The sequence below is a fragment of the Vulpes lagopus genome, chromosome 10 (genome assembly GCF_018345385.1).
Source record: "Vulpes lagopus strain Blue_001 chromosome 10, ASM1834538v1, whole genome shotgun sequence".
NCBI lineage: Eukaryota > Metazoa > Chordata > Mammalia > Carnivora > Canidae > Vulpes > Vulpes lagopus.
The window spans coordinates 69,378,000-69,399,721 of record NC_054833.1 but is presented as its reverse complement, the minus strand read 5'-3'; the positions used below and the strand labels follow the sequence as shown (position 1 = coordinate 69,399,721).

The following is a 21,722-nucleotide window of genomic DNA, read 5'->3' as shown; positions in this document are numbered from 1 at the left end:
CACCGAGGCTCCTTCCACAGTTTGGCTATTGTGGACATTGCTGCTAGAAACACGGGGGTGCAGGTGTCCTGGCATTTCACTGCTTCTGTGTCTTTTGGGTAAATCTCCAGCAGTGCAATTGCTGGGTCGTAGGGCAAATCTATATTTAACTTTTTTTTTTTAGATGTATTTTTATTTATTTATGATAGAGAGAGAGAGAGGCAGAGACACAGGCAGAGGGAGAAGCAGGCTCCATGCCGGGAGCCCGACACGGGACTCCATCCCGGGACTCCAGGAACGCGCCCTGGGCCAAAGGCAGGCGCCAAACCGCTGAGCCACCCAGGGATCCCCTATTTTTAACTTTTTGAGGAACCTCCACACAGTTTTCCAGAGTGGCTGCACCAGTTCCCATTTCCACCAACAATGCAAGAGGGTTCCCCTTTCTCCACATCCTCTCCAACATTTGTTGTTTCCTGCCTTGTTAATTTTCCCCATTCTCACTGGTGTGAGGTGGTATCTCATTGTGGTTTTGATTTGTATTTCCCTGATGGCAAGTGATGCGGAGCATTTTCTCATGTGCTTGTTGGCCATGTCCATGTCTTCCTCTGTGAGATTTCTCTTCATGTCTTTTGCCCATTTCATGACTGGATTGTTTGTTTCTTGGGTGTTGAGTTTAATAAGTTCTTTATAGATCTTGGATACTAGTCCTTATCTGATACGTCATTTGCAAACATCTTCTCCCATTCCGTGGGTCTTTTAGTTTTGTTGACTGTTTCTTTTGCTGTGCAAAAGCTTCTTATCTTGATGAAGTCCCAATAGTTCATTTTTGCTTTTGTTTCTCTTGCCTTCATGGATGTATCTTGCAAGAAATTGCTGTGGCCGAGTTCAAAAAGGGTGTTGCCTGTGTTCTCCTCTAGGATTTTGATGGAATCTTGTCTCACATTAAGATCTTTCATCCATTTTGAGTTTATCTTTGTGTCTGGTGTAAGAAAGTGGTCTAGTTTCGGGGATCCCTGGGTGGCGCAGCGGTTTGGCGCCTGCCTTTGGCCCATGGCGCGATCCTGGAGACCCGGGATCGAATCCCACATCAGGCTCCCGGTGCATGGAGCCTGCTTCTCCCTCCGCCTGTGTCTCTGCCTCTCTCTCTCTCTCTCTGTGACTATCATAAATAAATAAAAAATTAAAAAAGAAAAAAGAAAGTGGTCTAGTTTCATTCTTCTGCACGTGGCTGTCCAATTTTCCCAGCACCATTTATTGAAGAGACTTTTTTCCAGTGGATAGTCTTTCCTCCTTTGTCAAATATTAGTTGACCATAAAGTTGAGGGTCCACTTCTGGGTTCTCTATTCTGTTCCATTGATCTGTGTCTGTTTTTGTGCCAGTACCACACTGTCTTGATGACCACAGCTTTGTAGTACAACCTGAAATCTCCATGCCTTGTTCCTGATGGAGGTGAACAGAATTGCTACTCCAAAATATGTCTCTTTGACATAAAGATAAATTTAAGCTCATTATTTTTAAGAAAGAGCAGATACAAAGGAAGCTCTGAAAACAGAGTAAAAATAACCCTTTCAGAAGGAAAATTTACATTTATAAGGGAAATCTCTACTTGTAAAGGTATCTTCCTGTCTGCCAGGATAAGGATAACTAAACTTCTAGAAATTCTTATCAACGGAGAAGAAGACAAGGACTTAAATCTATATAACAATCTTAGCTCTATTTACTTTGCTATTTCTGGTGGTCTCCCATTAACAACACCACTTTTAGGTTTCTCTTTACTTTTCATTATTGTGAATAATATTTAGTGTTTTTTCATGCATAGTATTTTTTCACTGGATTGCAGACATTGTGAATTTTATATTTGAGAGTGTTAGTTTTCTATTCCAAACATATTTTTGAGCTTTGTTCTGGATCACAATTAAGTTACTTGAAAATATTTTTTAAAGATTTTATTTATTTATTCATGAGAGACACAGAGACAGAGAAACAGAGAAAGAGAGAGAGGGGCAGAGACATAGGCAGAGGGAGAAGTAGGCTCCATGAAGGGAGCGTGACTTGGGACTTGATCCCCGGTCTCCAGGATCAGGCCCTGGGCTGAAGGCGGTGCTAAATCGCTGAGCCACCTGGCCTGCCCACTTAAAAATATTTTATTCTTTCTGGGCCTTGCTTTATAAAGTTTGCTGGGTGAGAGAACACAATTTCTGGGCATAGGACAGAGTATTCCCAACTACAGAGGCAAGACCCTCCTGTGTACCCAATGCCGTATGAGTGAATAGTGAGGTTTTCTAGTAAGACTGGTAAGACTAGTTCATATTCCTCACTTTTTGTGAGTTCTGGGCACTTTTTACTTTAAGGTGTTTTGTTTTGCTTTAGTGAGGGGGGGATCTTTTTGTGATCTTGAATAGTTTTCTCACATGTATATACTGAGTAGTATTCAGCCAAGTCCCCAAGGGGAACCCTTTGCAGATCTCTGGGAGTTTCATCTCTGGACATCTGTCTCCTTTCTAGCACTCAATTCTGTGAACTCTGTTTGGATGTCTCCAGACTGTCAGCTCCATCTCTGCAATGCAGAGTCTTAGCCAGTCTCAGTCTGGTTTCTGTCATTTTGCATTGCAGCCTGGAAACATCCTTGGGGTAGTAACCTAGGTCTACTGTAGAGCTCATCTCCTTGTTTTATATATCCTAGAGATCATTATTCCATGCTGCCTTCCAGAGTGCCTTAAAAATATTTCATGTTTGGGAATCCCTGGGTGGCTCAGTGACTAAGCGCCTGCCTTTGGGCCAGGGTGTGATCCTGAAGACCCGGGATCGAGCCCCACATCAGGCTCCCTGCATGGAGCCTGCTTCTCCCTCTGCCTGTGTCTCTGCCTCTCTCCCTCTCTCTCTGTGCCTCTCGTGAATAAATAAATAAAATCATTAAAAAATATTTCATGTTTGTCCACTTTTTCATTGTTTTAGTCAATCCCTGCTACTTTATTTTGCCAGAAAGGCATTTCCTTAATATCTATTATTAGTTTTGTAAAGCAACAACAGGCTAATTTGATAGGTGGGTAGAATGTGAAGATAGATGGATAGATATGTGGTACAACATAGAATGTTAATGATAGAATCTGAGTTTAAGTATGTGATAACTCATTATGCAAGTATTTCAACTTCTAATGCTTGAAAAAAAATTTAAAGTTGGAGGTAAAATATTATGCCCTACATTCAGATAGATCTCGCCCACTCACTGTGTACCCTGCAGAGATTACTTGTGCAAATCATTTTTCATTGTGAGGATGTTCTGCAGGCAAGGAGGGCAAATCTGATTGCTGAAGCATTTTGCTGCCTCTCTTTCAAGGGCAAAGACCTTAGGGATAAAGGTGTGTGACTACTGGGTCCTCCTCCATCTCCATTCCCATTAACTTCTGTTTGTTTGGCCTGCATGATGTTCCAAATGCATTTTTTGTGGACAGGCAATCTGCCAGTCTAGAAAGGGAAAAGTAACAATCTGGGAAAGTAGAGAGCATAGCTCAGCAGATCATTTGCAAGGAAGGGTATGTGTGCTCTGTTAAGTTTCTTTCTGCTACCTCTCTTAAAGATAACTGTAATATGTCTTGCTCCTTGATGCATGGGCTGAGCTTTTTTTCTGTTTTTACCATAAGCTGCTTTTAAATGGTTTGAAGGCAACGGCAACAATGAAATATTTCCAATAGGGATTCTGAAATGGCTTTGGGGGGCCTGCTCTGGCGTTCAAATTCAGAGTTCTCATTGAAACAATACAGTCTCCAAATCCCCCTAATGGTTTGGCAAATGAAGAAAATAAAAGGACAAAAGTAAAAAGCCAGCAGGCAGGGTCTTGGGCAGCCATGTACAGTCAGCACGAGCTGTTTATAAAGCCACACGGTTTTTTTGTCTGCTTATCTTAATGAGCTCACAGTCCTGGTGTACTAATGGGCCTATAAACAAATATATGCAGTGCCTCTGCTTTAAACTGTCTTTTCTAAAGGTTTGTTTATATGAAACAGGGCAGCACGAAAGCAGGGCCATCATTCCATATTAATCTACAGATTCAAAACAATCCCAAACTCCCAGAAGTTGTGTACATGTGTGGTTGTAAAACTGACAAGTCATTTCTAAAATTCATATAGAAATATAAAGGACAAAGAACAATCAAGGTAATTTGGAAGAGCAAAACCAAATAATTCTTGTAGATATCAAGGTCTATTGTAAAGCAATACTTGTTTAGCAGTAAATTGGTGGTATGAGAATAGATATTCTGACCAATGGAACAAAATAGAACCAAGAATTAGATATGTGAGTATATTATCACTTAACTTATGATATAAGCATCACTCAGTACAGTGGGAAAATTAATATTCTTTTAATATATGTTGCTGAGACAGTCAGACATCTATGTGGAGACTTTGGACCTGCAAGTCAGAGACATTTCCATACTGTCAGGCAAGTCTGATCCTTACCTTCACCATAAACCATAACAACAAAAAAATGGCCATACTGGGTGGACTGCAGACTCAATCTTAAAACCAGTCAATAAAGCACTTAAGAGGCATACACAGAAGAACATTTTCATGATCTTAAAATAGAGAAAGATTTCCCAAAGACTTATGCAAGATTTTTAAAAAGGAAAACAAGCAAAAAAGATGTTAAATTATAGTTAAGAACTTCTGTGTGTTTATCAAAAAATACTCCATTAAGAGTGAAATATAACCCAGATGTGCAATGCACATATCTAAAAAGAGCTTATATCTAGAATGCTAATTAGAGGAAACACAGATGACCCTTAAAAATGGGCAAAAATCATGAAGAGGTTCTTCATAAGAGAATACTATTGCTGATAGACATAAGAACATATCATACTCATTAGCCATCAGAGAAAACTATATGAAATACCACCACACACCTACCATAATGGTTGAGATGGGGAAAAAAAGCTCCACATGAGTAAGAAAGTAATTTCATCTGGGACAGACTTGTTCCAGTGGCTTGACTAATTTTCCCCAGAAGGATGCCCTCTCTCATCAGTCTGGTGAGTGGTCACAATGGACAATCAGTCATTCAATCTAGCATAACTCAACATGTACTCACCAAACACTGCCTAATCATAATCACTCTGCTAAGAGGTATGTGCGTAGGAAGAGGAAGGATTGCTGAAGGATAGCATATCCTACCTGCCCTAAAGAACTGGTAGTCTAGAGAATGAAACTAAATTAATTAATCCCTGAAATATCTAAATAATCTAAATCAGACTACAATTTATATAAAAATAAACTGTTTATAGAAAAAACAATATAGGAATTCAAAGAAAGGTGGAATCAATGAATAGCCATGACTAACTTCCTGAGCTCAGCCTCGAAGCATGGGTAAGATTTCAACAGTGAAAATCTGGTCAGTGTTGGGGTTACAACATCTTAATCTCTGGAGAACCTTTTTCCAACATATTCTTGCTCAGAAGTAACCGTGCTTCTTTACTAATAAAGGAAAATGTTGAGTGGCAAATAATGGACCACAGCATTGTTCTACAGGAACCTACCTGCGCATTCCATAAGAATGTTGTATTCAATCACACCCTGCCTCCACTGGTCTTGTGCAGGGTTGCAGTGGGTAAGCCTTTGCTAGAATTTGCTGGCAGCATGGCAGGGTAGATTCGTCAGTCCCACCTCATCTGTTCTGAGATCCTGTCTGGTTTAGTGTGAACAGCTAATGCAGTGAAGAAAGAGGACCAGGACACACTCATCCAGTATCTCTATCATCCTTGACTTTGTCCTAGGTCTAAGTTCTCGGGAGAACAATGCCACTTAGCATGCAGATCCCATGGAATGTCCTGCTGATGGGGAGATCTCACAGTGGAAGCAGACCTTGGTACCCATCAGGTTTTAATGCTCATTTTAAAGACAGTCAATCATATTCCACATCCATAATAGAGCTAGAACTACAATTCAAGACTGGATTCTTATAAAACAGACTTCATTCCTAAAATGCAACTAAATTCTTCCTAGTGAAAAGAAAGAACAAATTTGAGATCAGCCTGGATTTGTGGCCAAAGAAAAGGCGTTCACCAACTGAAATACCTAGGCACTAGATATACATCTCTAAGAACTTAGGATTCAAAGTAATTACACTTTCCTGTGCATACAAACATGGAAGAAATGACCTCGAAAGTATATCCAGAGGGGTTGGATGTGAGTTAGTTGCAAATTAGGAGAAGTATAAAAATGTGTTTGGGAGAATTATGGTGCAGGAAAATGGGTATGGAGCAATGCCTGTTCCTTTGTCAGAGGCTTTCAGGGGGTTCCATGTCTTGACTTGAGGTAAGGTCAGGAAGGGAGATGACCTGCATGGTAGCAGGCCCATCAGAGATACTGAGCAGTGATTTATTGCAAGAAGCATTGGGTAGTATCAAGCCTCTGGAACCAAGTACTAGTTGGCTTACCTTTCTGGCAATGGCTTTGGAACAATCTTGTGCAAGCAACTAATGCCTAAGAGCTGGGGCCTAGAGGAAGCAGCAGAGAGGACAGTGGGTGATGCTTGTTAGGATAATTGCAATTAGCCCCTCTGACATATCAGATCTTTATTTCCACGTATCATGTAGGGATATAGGATGTTAATAGGAACTAATACTGAGGAGGATAAAACAGGACATCAATAAGTAGAAAAACTGTATACAGGCTCAGAGAGACAGCATTTATTTTCTTTTTTTTTCCTTTTTTTTTTAAATAACTGAACTGAGATATGAGTAATTAGAAGAAAAATACACCAGTACTTTTCTACTTTGCTATTACCAAAGAGCCTATTTTAAACTCCCAATTATATGGAATCTCCTCAGAATTACTGATAAATGATAATTTCTCATGTAGTTTACAATGTCCCTTAGTCTCCTGTAGTTGGCAGGAGATAACTCAGACATCTACTAAGAGAATGTGGAATTGGTGGCAAGATTGCCAGGATTAGATTTTTATGGACTTTTAATCTCAACACCATGAATATAGAAACATAAATAACACTTCCCATTTTGGAGACAGTGAAGGGTTTGTGCAAGGCATGACCTAGTAACCTAGATGTCTCCACGAGGTCACCAAGTACTTTTAATAATCAAGTAAAAATCCTTCCATCCTCTATCTTAATTATTGTGCAAAGTCCAATGCTCAGCTCTCAACATTTTGGTGAATTCCCATGATTTCCCCCCCTTCTGGTTTCTGTTCTTTCAGAATACTTCCTCTGCAGTTTATCTATCATTTTAATTTCTTTGCTTCCCTCTGCCCTCTGACATACTGACCATGGAATTTAACATCCTTAATTTGAGTGACACTTAACATGCTTTTTCCAAAACACTAATACATAAGCCAATTAAATGTAGAGACGTTTACTGAGGATTTGAGAGTCACAGAGGAGGTTACAACATAGTCAATCTAACAAACTAAATTAATTATTTAATAAATAATGTATTAGACATTCTTGTACTTAATAGTCCTGTAGTCATTTCTTCCACCAAGAATTTCACATCAGAAACAAACTTGTTTCCTCCCACATTCTTGAACCTTCTAAAATTCTTCATTTTAAGTAAAAGATGGAACATGAATAACTTACCTTTCTAATTAAAAATATAGGAAAATAACAAAAAAGTAATTCTTACATAAGTAAAAGGGAAGAGGTTTGAACACATAATCAGAAACTAATTATGTTTTAAAAGGAGAAAGAAACCACCTCTAATTAATACGTTAACAAATAAATAAACCATTAACATTGAGAAAGAAAGAAGCATGTGTGTATAAAACAACTGACAGAGGAAATCTTAAAATTGACTACCATTACAAAAGAAAAAGTGAAATAATTTCTCAGGAAATTAAAGTTTAAATATATTATTTTTTTTTTAAGATTTATCTATTTATTCATTCAGAGAGAGCGAAGAGAGAGGCAGAGACACAGGCAGAGGGAGAAGGAGGCTCCATGCAGGAAGCCCGATGCGGCTCGATCCTGGATCTCCAGGATCACACCCCGGGCTGCAGGCGGCGCTAAACCGCTGCGCCACCGGGGCTGCCCTAAATAGATTAATTTTTAAGAAGATTTTATTCATTTATTTATTTGAGAGAGAGCACAAGCAGAGGGAAAGGGAGAAGCAGGCTTCCCCTGAACCAGGAACACAGCACAGGATCATGACCTGAGCCAAAGGCAGACACTCAACCAACTGGGCCACCCAGGTGCCCAAAATAGATTAATTTTAATAAAATAAATATAGAAAATCATCCAGATTCTACACCCCAACACACATACACACACACACACAAAGCATCAGGCCTCAATGCTTTCATAGGTGAGTTCCACCAAATCTTCAAAGAACAGATAATTCTAACGCTAAATAAATTGTTCTAACCGATGAACACAAATATTTAAATTATTTATGAAGCAAATATAACATTGATATAAATCTGATAACCATAGAAAAGGAGTATTACAGACTAATTATAGGCTAATATCACAAATACTGATTCAAAAATCTGAAATAAAATATTAAAGAATCCAAAACCAGCACTTGCTTCAAGATCCAAAGTAAAAGATTCATTTGCTATAGGATTAGATTGAGTATATCAATTTTATTATTTTTAAAATAAACTTTGTTAATGTATGTATCCATAAGTGATTTTGACTATAACATATATCTAAAGATGGCATGATATAGACAGATTTTTTTGCCCAGTTCTCGTTTTTCTTTTATATATATATTATTTAAATTGAATTTGCCAATATATAGTATAACACCCAGTGCTCATCTCATCGTGTGCCCTCCTTAATGCCTGTTAACATGTCCCCCAATCCACTTCCCCTTCTGCAACCCTTTGTTTCCCAGAGTTAAAGATCTCTCGTGGTTTTTCTTCCTCTCTAATTTTTCCCCACTCAGTTTCCCTCCTTTCCCTTATGGTCTTTTTCACTATTTCTTATTATATTCCACATATGAGTGAAGCTGTATTCTCTGATTAACTTATTTCACTCAACATAATACCCTCCAGTTCCATTCATGTCAAAGTAAATCGTAGGTATCCATCCTGATAGCTGAATAATAATCCATTGTGTATATAGATCACATCTTTATCCATTCATCTGTTGAAGTACATCATGGCTCCTTCCACAGTTTAGCTATTGTGGACATTGCTGCTATAGACATTGGGATGCAGGTGTCCCAGTGTTTCACTGCATCTGTATCTTTGAGGTAAATACCCAGTAGTGCAATTGCTTTTTAACTCTTTGAGGAACTTCCACACTGTTTTCAAGAGTTGCTGTACCAGTTCACATTCCCACCAACAGTGCAAGATGGTTCCCTGTTCTTCACATCCTCTCCAACACTTGTTGTTTCCCGTCTTGTTAATTTTCACCATTCTCACTGGTGTGAGGTGGTATCTCATTGTGGTTTTGATTTGTATTTCCCTGATGGCAAACGATGCAAAGCATTTTCTCATGTGCTTGTTAGCCATGTCTATGTCTTCCTCTGTGAGATTTCTGTTCATGTCTTTTGCCCATTTCATGATTGGACTGTTTGTTTCTTGGGTGTTTGATAAGTTTTTTATAGCTCTTGGATATTAGCCCTTTATCTGATATATCATTTTCAAATATCTTCTCCCATTTTGTAGGTTGCCTTTTAGTTTTGTTAACTGTTTCCTTTGCTGTGCAGAAGGTTTTTATCTTGATGAAGTCCCAATAGTTCATTTTTGCTTTTGTTTTCCTTGCCTTCATAGGTGTATCTTGCAAGAAGTTACTAGGGCCAAGTTCAAGAAGGTTGTTGCCTGTGCTCTCCTCTAGGATTTTGACGGATTCTCATCTCCCATTAGATCTTCCAAGCATTTTGAGTTTATCTTTCTGTATGATAAAAGAAAATGATCCAGTTGCACTCTTCTACATTTGGCTGTCCAATTTTCCGAACACCACTTATTGATGAGACTGTCTTTTCTTCCAGGGGATATTCTTTCCTGCTTTGTTGAATATTAGTTGACCATAGAGTTGAGGGTCCATTTCTGGATTCTCTATTCTGTTCCATTTATCTATGTGTCTGCTTGTGCCAGTACCATACTGTTTTGATGATCACAGCTTTGTAATATAGCTTGAAGTCAGGCATTGTGATGTCCCTAGCTTTAGTTTTCTTTTTCAACATTCCTCTGGCTATTCAGGATATTTTCTGATTCCACACAAATCTTAGGATTATTTGTTCCAGCTCTGTGAAGAAAGTTCATAGTATTTTCATAGGATTGCATTGAATGTGTAAATTGCTCTGGGTAGTGTAGACATTTTCACAATATTTATTCCTTCAATCCATGAGCATGGAATCTTTGCCCATCTCTTTGTGTCTTCTTTGATTTTTTTTTCATAAGTGTTCTATAGTTTTTAAGAGTACAGATCCTTTACCTCTTTGGTTAGGTTTATTCCAAGGTACCTTATGCTTTTGGGTGCAATTGTAAATGGGATTCATTCCTTAATTTCTCTTTCTTCAGTCTCATTGTCAGTGTATAGAAAAGCCTCTGATTTCTGTGCATTGATATTGTATCCTGCCACATTGCTGAATTGCTGTAGAGTTCTAGCAATCTTGAGTTGGAGCCTTTTGTGAAGCAGGAGGATTTGACTTCTTCTTTGCCAATTTGAATGCCTTTTATTTCTTTTTGTTTTCTGATTGCTGAGGCAATCAATTGTTCAATTGTTCAATTGAACATTATTCTTTCTCAAATTATCTCTTAATTCCCAGAGCCTCTCCTAATGGGCTCTTAGATGTTTTTCTGTCTTTTCCTCAGCTTCCTTCCCCATCAATTTGTCTTCTATGTCACTCTCTCTTCTGCCTCATTAACCCTAGCTGTTAGAGCATCCAGTTTAGACTGCATCTCAGTTAAAGTATTTTTTACTTTAGGCCTGATTAGATCTCATTTCTACAGTAAGAGAATCTCTAAGAGTCCTTTATGGTTTTTTCGAGAGCCACCAGTAATTTTTAACTGTACTTCTAAATTGTATCTCTGACATGGTACTTAAATCCATATCCATTAGGTCTGTGGCAGAGAGTATTGCTTCTGGTTCTTTCTTTTGTGGTGAGTTCTTCCTTCTAGTCATTTTTGTCCAGCGCAGAATGGCTTGAGAAAGGACCACTTTTTCTCTCCATAGCATTCCAATTATTCTTTTTGTACATCTCAGGTTGTGTTCAGGGTGGTTTGAAAGTCATCTAGCTAAATTTGGGGGACCAGATGAAATAAAGACTCATACTCTTCCTCCATCTTGCCTCCTCCTTCAAGACAGACTTAAATATAACAAATCAAATGTATTCTCTCTTGTTCTCTAAGTTTTTGTCATGGAAGACAGCTTATCACTGTGGTTAACAATATGGCCTCTGGGTTCCTAATCTCAGTCCTACTATTTACTATCTCTGTGGACCTAGAAATTTTACTTGCCCTCCATAAGACTTAATTTTCTCATCTGCTAAAATGGTGCCAATTATAGATAAACCTCCTGGAGTAGTTGTGATAAGCCAATGGATAATGGATATAAAGAACACAGAACAGAGCTTGCCAGGTAATAAGAACTCAATAAATTCTTGTTATTAGTCTGTCAGTCATCACTTAATATATTCCAAAGCTTTAAGATCAGGCTTTGGCTACAGTACTCCCCTGTCCAATCTTCCTTCCTCCACATTTTTCTTAAAATTTGTCATAAAGTCTATCAAGGTAGTAAATGCCTCCTGCAACTTCAGTTCCATGGTTTCAGAAGATCTTAGTTTAGAAACTTTAGATTTCCAGGCTCTGAGCAGTGTTGCTTGATGAATTTCTTTTTTTTGTTGCTGTGACTGCCTGTCAGACCCTGCTCTCTCCAAGCTTTGATTCTTTTAAGTTCTAATGACTTTTCTTACACATGATGAAGGAGAAAAAAAATCTATGTAGGGCATACTTAAACTGATAATTAAAACTTTATTATTAAAGAAGAAAGAAATTGATATCCTCAAAAAGAGTGTATTGAATATTTAAATGCAATCTGCCTCTCCCTTCAGCAATGGCTGGAACTTCCTAATTTGTCTCTGCCTAAATAATTTTTTTTAAAAACAAGCTTTAATGAAACAGAGCATTTTGCATAACAATATTTAATATGATATACTAGTGTGAATTTAAGTTTATTTCATAATTTATTGTTAGGAATCCAAAAGTCTTTATTTTTAGAACCAAAACAAAGCAAGGGATTTCTTGCCTCTCATTTTTCTACTATTAACCTTGCTTTCTGGTTCTTTCTTCCCTGGCCTTTGAAATTGTCTCACTTTTTTGCACATTTCTTATCTTTGAAGTTCTCTGGACCTAATGTGCATCAGATCATCCCCCATAATCTCTCTGATGTGTTGTAAAACCTAAAAGGAAAGAATGATCTCTATCCCAAGGACAGGGTGTATACCACTGGCTTAGTATATAAAATACTGGCACCCCAGAGCATCTGTTTGCACATCTGTGGCTCCTGCAGTGCTTCATCTTTTCCACTGTCCTTCCAGGAGCCAGAAGTCCTAGGGAGAACTGCCTTGTTATCTCTTTCTCTTTTCCTCAGTACCTCCCCTACCAAGGCTTTCAACCTGAAGAGCTTGAGTCTTTTCTGTGATATCCACAGAGCTCACAACCACACACACCTACACACATGCACATGTACACACACACACACACACACACACACACACACACACCCTCTTCCTCCTTTCAATTGCTCTAATACCAAGAATGAGTGATGTCCCCAAATGGGCTCCTATCTTTGACAACAGTATGCACTTCATGGGGAACTTTAACCCGCTTTGTTTTATTTGACTCAGAAAAACACTGAGTGGGTAGACAGGAAAGATTACCCCCATTTAACAGATGAGCAAAGTGATACTTAGGAAAGTTAATGTGAATGGCTTCAGGCTATTAGACTATTGAACTGAAACCAAGACACTAGGTCTTTCTTCTAACTTAAAATATAAGTAATATCATTCTGGATCCTAACACTCAAAAGTCTGAGATGTCTTTTAGGCTTCCTGAATTTGCAAAAGAAATGGAGGTGATTCCCACACACACAATTTGCAGAAGCCTGAAGTGGGCACTGGATATTGCCCTCTTCTGGGAAAGGAGAGAATACTGTTTGAGGTGCTAGATGGTCTTCTTCTGGCATGTTGGTGTCATGACCAGCACAACATACACAGATTTGCCTGGAACTATTATCTCAGGCAAAAATTTCATAGGTGCCCCTCTGATTCTTAGAATTTACCCAGTTTGGACATGGGTATTTGACTGATGACCAATATCATATGAATATATTTAACCAGTCTATGAGACCTCTTGGCTAAAGCTTCCTTTGGACCAAATACAACTGGAAATAGTCCAAGAACTTATCTTCTTGCTTCTGACCCACTTCTTGATGGAATCTGTATTTGAGGATCCAGTCTTGTCCATGTTCTACCAAACAAATGGCTTGTGCCCCAGAGTCACATTCAGAAGCTCTGGCTATGGAATCTCTGGTGCTGACTCCCTGAGCAGCTGGCTGCCAACTTGTTCCAACAGAACTGACAGAGATATGGAAACATCCTAATCATCACCTGTGTTCATGCTTACTGTAAGTGAATTTAAAAATGTCGGGTATACGTGGATGCAACTGGAGGGTATTATGCTGAGTGAAATAAGTCAATCAGAGAAGGAAAATCATTATATGGCCTCATTCATATGGGGAATATAAAAAATATAAAAAATAGTGAAAATTATAAAATATAGTTTGGGCTAGCAGAAATGAAAGACAACATTAAACTCAAACTCAAAATAAGTTGAAAACAGAACTTGATGCTCTGATTTCAGAGGGAGAGAACACGGAAGCTCTGTATTCAAGATCTTCTTACTCTGTATCTTTTTATTTGACTAGTCCTAATCTATATGCTTTATAGTAAAGCAGTACTCATAATAACAGTTTTCCTGAATTGTATGTGTCATTCTCATGAATTACTGAACTTGAGGAAGGTTGTGGGGACCTTCTGGATTTGTAGCCAGTTGGTCTAAGTGCAGGTGGCCTAAAGACCACAAAGTTTGGCCGCATCTTAAGTGAGGGCAGCCTTGTGGAGGACATAGCCATTAACTTAGTAGTGATTAGTGTAAGATTACATTAGAAAATCAATCAATGTAACTCACCATATTAACAATCTAAGATAGAGAAACCATGTGATCATCTCAGCTGATAAAAAATTTGACAAAAATCTAACATCCATTCATAATGACAACTCTTAAGTTATCACCCTGGTAAAAGGAATCAATGGAAAACCTCTAGTTAAACATCATACTTAAAAGTGAAGATTAAATACTTTCCTAAAAAATTCCTCAGTAATAAGAAGACATATCCTTATTTACAATATATTTTAGAACCTCTAAGACTTAAAGAAGAAAGAAAATTAAAAAAATAAAATAAAATAAAAAGAAAGAAAGAAAAGTAAATAAAAGACATCCAGATTGAAAAGAAATAAGTAAAACGGTCTTTCTTCACAGATAATAACTTAGGTTTAAAAAGAAAGTATAGGCAGCCCATGTGGCTCAGCAGTTTAATGCTGCCTTCAGCCCAGGGCCTGATCCTGGAGACCCAGGATCCAGTCCCACGTGGGGCTCCCTGCATGGAGCCTGCTTCTCCCTCTGCCTGTGTCTCTGCCTCTCTCTCTCTCTGTGTCTCTCATGAATAAATAAATAAAATATTTTTTAAAAATAAAGTACAAAAAAACAAAAGAAAACCATGTAGTGGGGGATCCCTGGGTGGCTCCGCGGTTTGGCACCTGCCTTTGGCCCAGGGCGTGATCCTGGAGTCCCGGGATCGAGTCCCACGTCGGGCTCCCGGCACGGAGCCTGCTTCTCCCTCCTCCTGTGTCTCTGCCTCTCTCTCTCTCTCTTTTTGTCTATCATGAATAAATAAATAAATAAATCTTAAAAAAAAAAAAAAGAAAACCACGTAGTGGAAATAATAAATATGTTTAGCAAGTTTGCAGTATACAAATTCATTATAAAAATCAATTATGGGCAGCCCGGGTGGCCCAGCAGTTTAGTGCTGCCTTCAGCCCCAGGTGTGATCCTGGGGACCCAGGATCAAGTCCCATGTCAGGCTCCCTGCATGGAGCCTGCTTCTCTCGCTGCCTGTGTCTCCCCCCCCCCCCCCTTTGTGTGTGTGTGTCTGTCATGAATAAATAAATAAAATCTTTAAAAAAAATAAAAATAAAAATCAATTATACCGAGACCCAGCTGAGTTGGCCATGCATGAGAACGCGGCTCCACTGGAGGGGAGCCCCATTGCAGCCACTGGCGGCCACAGCAAAACCGCCTACAGGGACTGCGACAAGCCGGCCCAGATCCACTTCAGCAACATTCCGCAGCCAAAGCTGTTGCTGATGCTATTAGAACAAGCCTTGGACCAAAAGGAATGGATAAAATGATTCAAGATAGAAAAGGCGATGTGACCATTCATTACAAATGATGGTGCCACCATTCTTAAACAAATACAAGTGTCACATCCAGCAGCCAGAATGCTGGTGGAGCTGTCTAAGGCACAAGATATAGAAGCAGGAGATGGCACCACATCAGTGGTCATCATTGCTGGCTCTTAGATTCCTGTACCAAGCTTCTTCAGAAAGGGATTCATCCAACCATCATTTCTGAGTCATTCCAGAAGGCTTTAGAAAAGGGTATAGAAATCTTTCTTTTTATTTTTTTATTTTTTTTATTTTTTAAGATTTACTTATTTTAGGGAGAGTATGCATGCACACACATGTCAGCAGGGAGGGGGCAGTGGGAGAGAGAATCTTCAAGTAGACTCTCCATCGGGTGCGGATCCTGACTCAGGGCTCGATCCCACAACCCTGAGATCATGATCTGAGCTGAAACCAAGAACTCAACACTCAACCGACTGAGCCACCCAGAGGCCCCTCTATACTAGGAAATTTTAAATAAGCTACAAACATGGCGCCTGGCTGGCTCAGTTGGTGGAGTATGCAATATTTTAAAGATTTTCTTTATTTTATTTATTTATTCATGAGAGACACAGAGAAAGGCAGAGACACAGGCAGAGGGAGAAGCAGGCTCCTTGCAGGGAGCCCAATGAGGGACTAGATCCCAGGACCCCAGGATCACGCCCTGAGCCAAAGGCAGATGCTCAACCACTGAGCCACCCAGGCATCCTGGAATATACAACTCTTGATCTCAGGGTCATGAGTTCAAGCCCCACCTTGGGCATAGAGATTACTTAATAACAGCAGATTGAAAACAAAAGCCTTTACAATATATATATATTTCACGTACAGGATTGGAAAAAAAGACTCTGGTAACAGATTCCAGGTGAATACAGGCATCTTAAATCTATGAATATTGGGATCCCTGGGTGGCGCAGCAGTTTAGCGCCTGCCTTTGGCCCAGGGCGCGATCCTGGAGACTCGGGATCGAATCCCACATCGGGCTCCCGGCGCATGGAGCCTGCTTCTCCCTCTGCCTATGTCTCTGCCTCTCTCTCTCTCTCTCTCTCTCTCTCTCTGTGACTATCATAAATAAATAAAATTAAAAAAAAATCTATGAATATTTAATTCCAAGTATTAACGCCCTGAGCTACTCTTCTACATAAAGGAGAAACTCGAAATCCCGTTCTTTTGGAAGACATGGAAAGTAAGCAACACCGTAGGAGCAGCTACTGATATTCTGCCTTTTTCTGGGTGATATAACACTTCACATGGCTTAATTTCAGAAGAAAATATTAGATTCCACTAAATCCAAGCATGAGGCAGCTAAAATTTCCCACTGTGGGTACTAAATATTTGAGGCGTAGGAGTATGAATAAGTAAGTTAAAAATATTAGGGACAAGGCAAAACTGAAGTATGGGAGGAAAATGACATAAATACCTAGTGGTCAGTTCAGATACTTTGCTCCCGGCTGTTCTAGGCTTGCTCCTCCACTCCAGCCACACTTGCCTCTTCTGTGTCCATGGTCTTCCCAACCAGGCTCCCAGAGAGCAAATAGCTCCACATCTCCAACACCATGATCACAGAAAGCATTTATTTTAGGAACGAAAACAACTTCTCTCCTCTTTACTAAGGATCACACAGGTGGTGTTTCTCTATTTGCTTCTTCCCATCGGCTAACTTGCTGTGTAAGGCAATTTGTGGACGAGAGCAGGCCACGGGTGCCGGCGCCCATCTGGCCATGCAGTGGCTGGTTCCTAACGAAGCCACCCACTTAAACTTTTTCTCATTTAATCGCATCCAAAGAATAAGTCAGAAGGATCAAGGTTACAAGGAGCCCCTGATCAAGGAACTGCTTTTACAGATCTCTCTGACCAGCCCAGGAGGGCTCTGCTGCTGCAGTCCTGGTGCCCGGTGACATGCTGCTGGACCAGGAACCCCTTCCCATCTGTGAGAGGCCTCTAGGGAACATGGGCTCCAAGGATTAGTTCAGGGTAGTGTAGATGCCCTAGCAGAGTGTGGCCAGACAGAGGGAAGTGTGGAGTACAAGAAAGAGCCAATAAATGAAATCCCGTAAGACATTCAGTTCACCAGAATATCACTCACATCAATCCCTTCCTATTCTACTTTCTGACGGGTTCCTGTCACTACTTAGAAATTACAGTATTTTCATTCTCTTGCCTTCCCGTTCCACAGTGTCCCTAATAGTCTGTAGTTTTCTGGAGTTCTGGACCAGGAACACCAGGCTTTCCCTGAAATCACTAGTCCCGTGATCTTGGCCAGCATTTTCGAGTTCATCAAACAAAACCAGAGTCTGCTTAAGTTGGGCCTGCATAATTTTTTGTTCCTCTAATTCTGCAAGAAGGGCCTGCTTAGTGCCTAATTCGGTCTTATACTTCTGTAACTGTTCAATTTCCTCCTGGAGGAACCGGAACTCTTCCTCACTACAAGGATGCAGCTCCTGGGGTTTATCTTCTGGAAGCAAAATGTTTGGGGGAATGCGCAGAATCAACTGTAAAAACAGCTGCTCCATTTTGCCAAAAAGGTTATCGAAACATTCCTTCATGAAGCCGAGGAACTTCTCTGTGCATTTACGAACCTGGACAGGGTTGATCTCACAGCCTGGGAGGTCACCTAGCTTTTTCAGAATGACCTGTTCGACAGCCTGCATCACTTCAAATAGGTAGTCTTGAAATGCAATATAGATTCTCAGCATGCAAGTTTGCGGCGTGAAGCCGAAGAACTGGGCCTCATAGGTCATCGGGTCCACAGACATCTTGGCTTATTTTCTTTGGTTAATTCTGACTATGAAAAATCCGAGCGGGCGCAAGGGCGACGACACCAACCGTGCACCGGCTTCCCGCCACCGCCTTTAAACCAGCGCCTGCAGCTGCAGAGACACGGGGCCGCTGGCTTCCCAGATGCCAACCAGGGTATAGAAATCTTGACTGACATGTCTCGACCTGTGGAACTGAGTGACAGAGAAACTATTAAATAGTGCTATCACTTCCTTGAACTCAAAGGTTGTGTCTCAGTATTCAAGTCTGCTTTCTCCAATGAGTGTAAATGCAGTGATGAAAGTGATTGACCCAGCCACCGCCACTAGTGTAGATCTTAGAGACATTAAAATAGTTAAGAAACTTGGTGGGACAATTGATGACTGTGAGCTGGTAGAAGGGCTGGTACTTACTCAGAAGGTGGCAAATTCTGGCATAACCAGAGTTGAAAAGGCTAAGATTGGGCTTACTCAGTTTTGCTTATCTGCTCCCAAAATGGATATAGATAATCAAATTGTAGTTTCTGACTACGTCCAGATGGATCAAGTGCTTCGGGAGGAGAGAGCCTATATTCTCAATTTCGTGAAGCAAATGAAAAAACAGGATGTAATGTCCTCCTCATACAGAAATCTATCCTGAGAGATACTCTTAGTGATCTTGTATTACATTTCCTGAACAAGATGAAGATTATGGTGGTTAAGGATATTGAAAGAGAAGACACTGGATTCATTTTTAAGACAATTGGAACCAAGCCAGGTGCTCTCATATTGACCAATTCACTGCTGACATGCTGGGATCAGCTGAGTTAGCTGAGGAGGTCAGTTTAAATGGTTCTGGCAAACTGCTTAAGATTACAGGCTGTACAAGCCCGGGGAAAAACAGAATTGTTGTTGGTGGATCTAACAAATTGGTGATTAAAGAAGCTGAGCGCTCTATTCATGATGCCCTATGTGTTATTCGCTGTTTAGTGAAGAAGAGAGCTCTTATTGCAGGAGGTGGTGCTCCAGGGATAGAATTGGCCCTGCGGTTAACTGAATATTCACGAACATTGAGTGGCATGGAATCCTACTGCGTTCGTGCTTTTGCAGATGCTATGGAAGTCATTCCATCTACACTAGCTGAAAATGCTGGTCTGAATCCCATTTCTACAGTAAGAGAACTAAGAAACCGACATGCCCAAGGAGAAAAAAATGTCCAGCATTAATGTCCGAAAGGGTGGTATTTCCAACATTTTGGAGGAACTGGTTGTCCAGCCTTTGTTGGTTTCAGTCAGTGCACTGACTCTAGCAACTGAAACCGTCTGGAGCATTCTGAAAATTGATGATGTGGTAAACACTCGGTAATCAGATTAACACTGGTCAACTGGTGCTGCTGTGGCCACTAACAATGCGTCTGGAGTAGAAGATGACCTTCGTGTTCTTGCTCTTTGGAAGATTAGTTTCCTTTACGAATCCCTAGGCCTGGTCTTCCAGTTGGCTCTTGCTTGAAAAATTGTATTGATAGAACTTGATTAAAATAGTAAATGTTCGATTTCAAAAGAAAATCAATTATACCTATTGTTCATATTTTGGCTTCTAATATCATTCTCCAGTAAAAGGAACCAGGACTCCCTGAAGAAATGGTTAATTCTAAGACTGGACAAGAAATAGACAAGAGAATCCTGGAGCACCATATATCTACCAGAAAGTAAAAAAGTGCTAACAAGAGCAACAAATCCACATTGATGAAGGCATGTCAAAGATACGTGTGTACCCAATGGCTAAAACTAAAAGTTGAGCAATAAAATAAATAAAGTAGTATCGGATTATAACCCAGTTAAGCATAAAATAAATATTCATGAGTGTACATTGATATAAATAAATGATTGAATAAACAAATACACTGGGAAGATGAGACAACTCATCATGCAGAAGAATCCAAAAACTTATGTAGATACTCTTCCTTCAAGTAGGGATAGCATAACTCTCTAGTCCTTAAGGGTGGGCAGCACACAGTGATTTCCTTCTAAAAAGTCCAATATGGGAAAGGGGGGAAAAAAGAGTAACTCTGCAGTGGAGAAACTTGATAAAGTTTGCCCCAGCCAGGTGATGAAGGGAACAATAATAATGATAGCTCATGTTGATAGGCTCAACCCTTGGTACGACGTGATGAGAATGGCACTTTACCTCTGTGATTGTCTATCTTCCAAAAACTCAGTAAACTCATTCTCATCATGAGAAAAACATCAGGGAAAATCCAACTGAATTCCAAGAACATTCTACAAAATATTTGACCAATATTCTTCAAAACTGTTGAATTCATCCAAAACAAGGAAAGTCTGGGAAACTGTTAGAGCCAGGAAAAGATAAAAAAGGCATGACAAAATGTGATGTGGTTTTCTGGATGGAACTCTTGAACAGGAAAAGGACATTAGGGAAAAACAAACAAACAAAACTAAGGAAATTTGAATAAACTATGGACTACAGTATATAATAATGCCTCAGTATAGATTATAGATAAATTGTGACAAATGTACCATACTAACACAAGTTATTTGCAGTGATGGAAATTGGGTGCAGATATATGTGAATTCTCTGTGCTCTCTTCTCAACTTTCTTGTAAATCTAAAACTGTTCTAAAAAATAAAATCTACTTAGGAATATATATATTCATGACAAAAAATGAATTGCATTTTGTAATAATAACAAAGAATATTTTAGGGTTCTAAAATACTATTTGGAATAAGATTAAAAATATGAAATATTTAGCACTAAATCAGGCAAGAGATGTGTGACACTGAAAAGTACAAAACATTGTCAAGAGAAAAAGACCTGCATAAAGGAGGAACTATGCCTGGCTAGAGGTCATGAGTCAACATCATGGGGATGATGCTTAGGATCATTTTCCCCAAATTGATCTATATATTCAATGTCCTTACAAAGTCCAAGCAATATTGTCTTAAAATTAACAAAATAATTTAAAAATTCATAAGGATATGCAATGGCCAAATTTGAAGGCTTAGCACTACCTGATTCAAGACAGAGTGTGAGCAAAGCAGTCATTTCCTTGTTCTCTGAAAATAACCACCTAAGGTTGAAGGAGGTGGTTCATGTCCTTTCACTGTTTTAAATAGTTGCCAAGAGTGAATAGCTCAGGGTGAATGCACTGTGCAGGGCGCAGAGCTGCAGAATCTTTGATGTGTTTATGCTTCAGGCCTGTTCCTTCCTAAGTAATAATAATTGTTTTATAGATTTTATTTATTTGAGAGAGAAAGAGTTAGTGCAAATGAGCAGGGGGAGTAGCAGAGACAGAGGGAGACAGAGAATCTCAAGCAGACTCCACACTGAGTGGCTGAGTGCCCCAGCTGAGGCTCAATCTCACAACCCCAAGATCATGACCTGAGCCAAAATCAAGAGTTCGACATTTAACTGACTGAGCCCTCCAGGTGCCTCAGCAATAATAATGTCTGATTTCTCATCTAAACAAGTCCAAATGTCAGTTCTTCTGGTGCCTGCTAATACTCACATTATAAAAATGCAGCGTCTCCCA

General features: G+C 39.7%; 1 protein-coding gene and 1 pseudogene across 1 annotated transcript in view; one reads left to right on the top strand and one right to left on the bottom strand.

Annotated features, from left to right (window-relative positions):
• The window catches only part of LOC121500252 (protein MIS12 homolog), an 89,591-nt gene extending 71,092 nt beyond the window's left edge, over nucleotides 1-18,499 (bottom strand). Inside the window, exon 1 of the mRNA XM_041771814.1 lies at nucleotides 16,858-18,499. Coding sequence (XP_041627748.1) covers nucleotides 17,576-18,193 — 618 coding nt within the window. The 5' untranslated portion in view covers nucleotides 18,194-18,499 and the 3' untranslated portion in view covers nucleotides 16,858-17,575. The remainder of the gene's footprint in view (nucleotides 1-16,857) is intronic.
• Nucleotides 15,225-19,543, top strand: LOC121500251 (annotated as a pseudogene).
• Nucleotides 19,544-21,722: the final 2,179 nt, after the last annotated feature.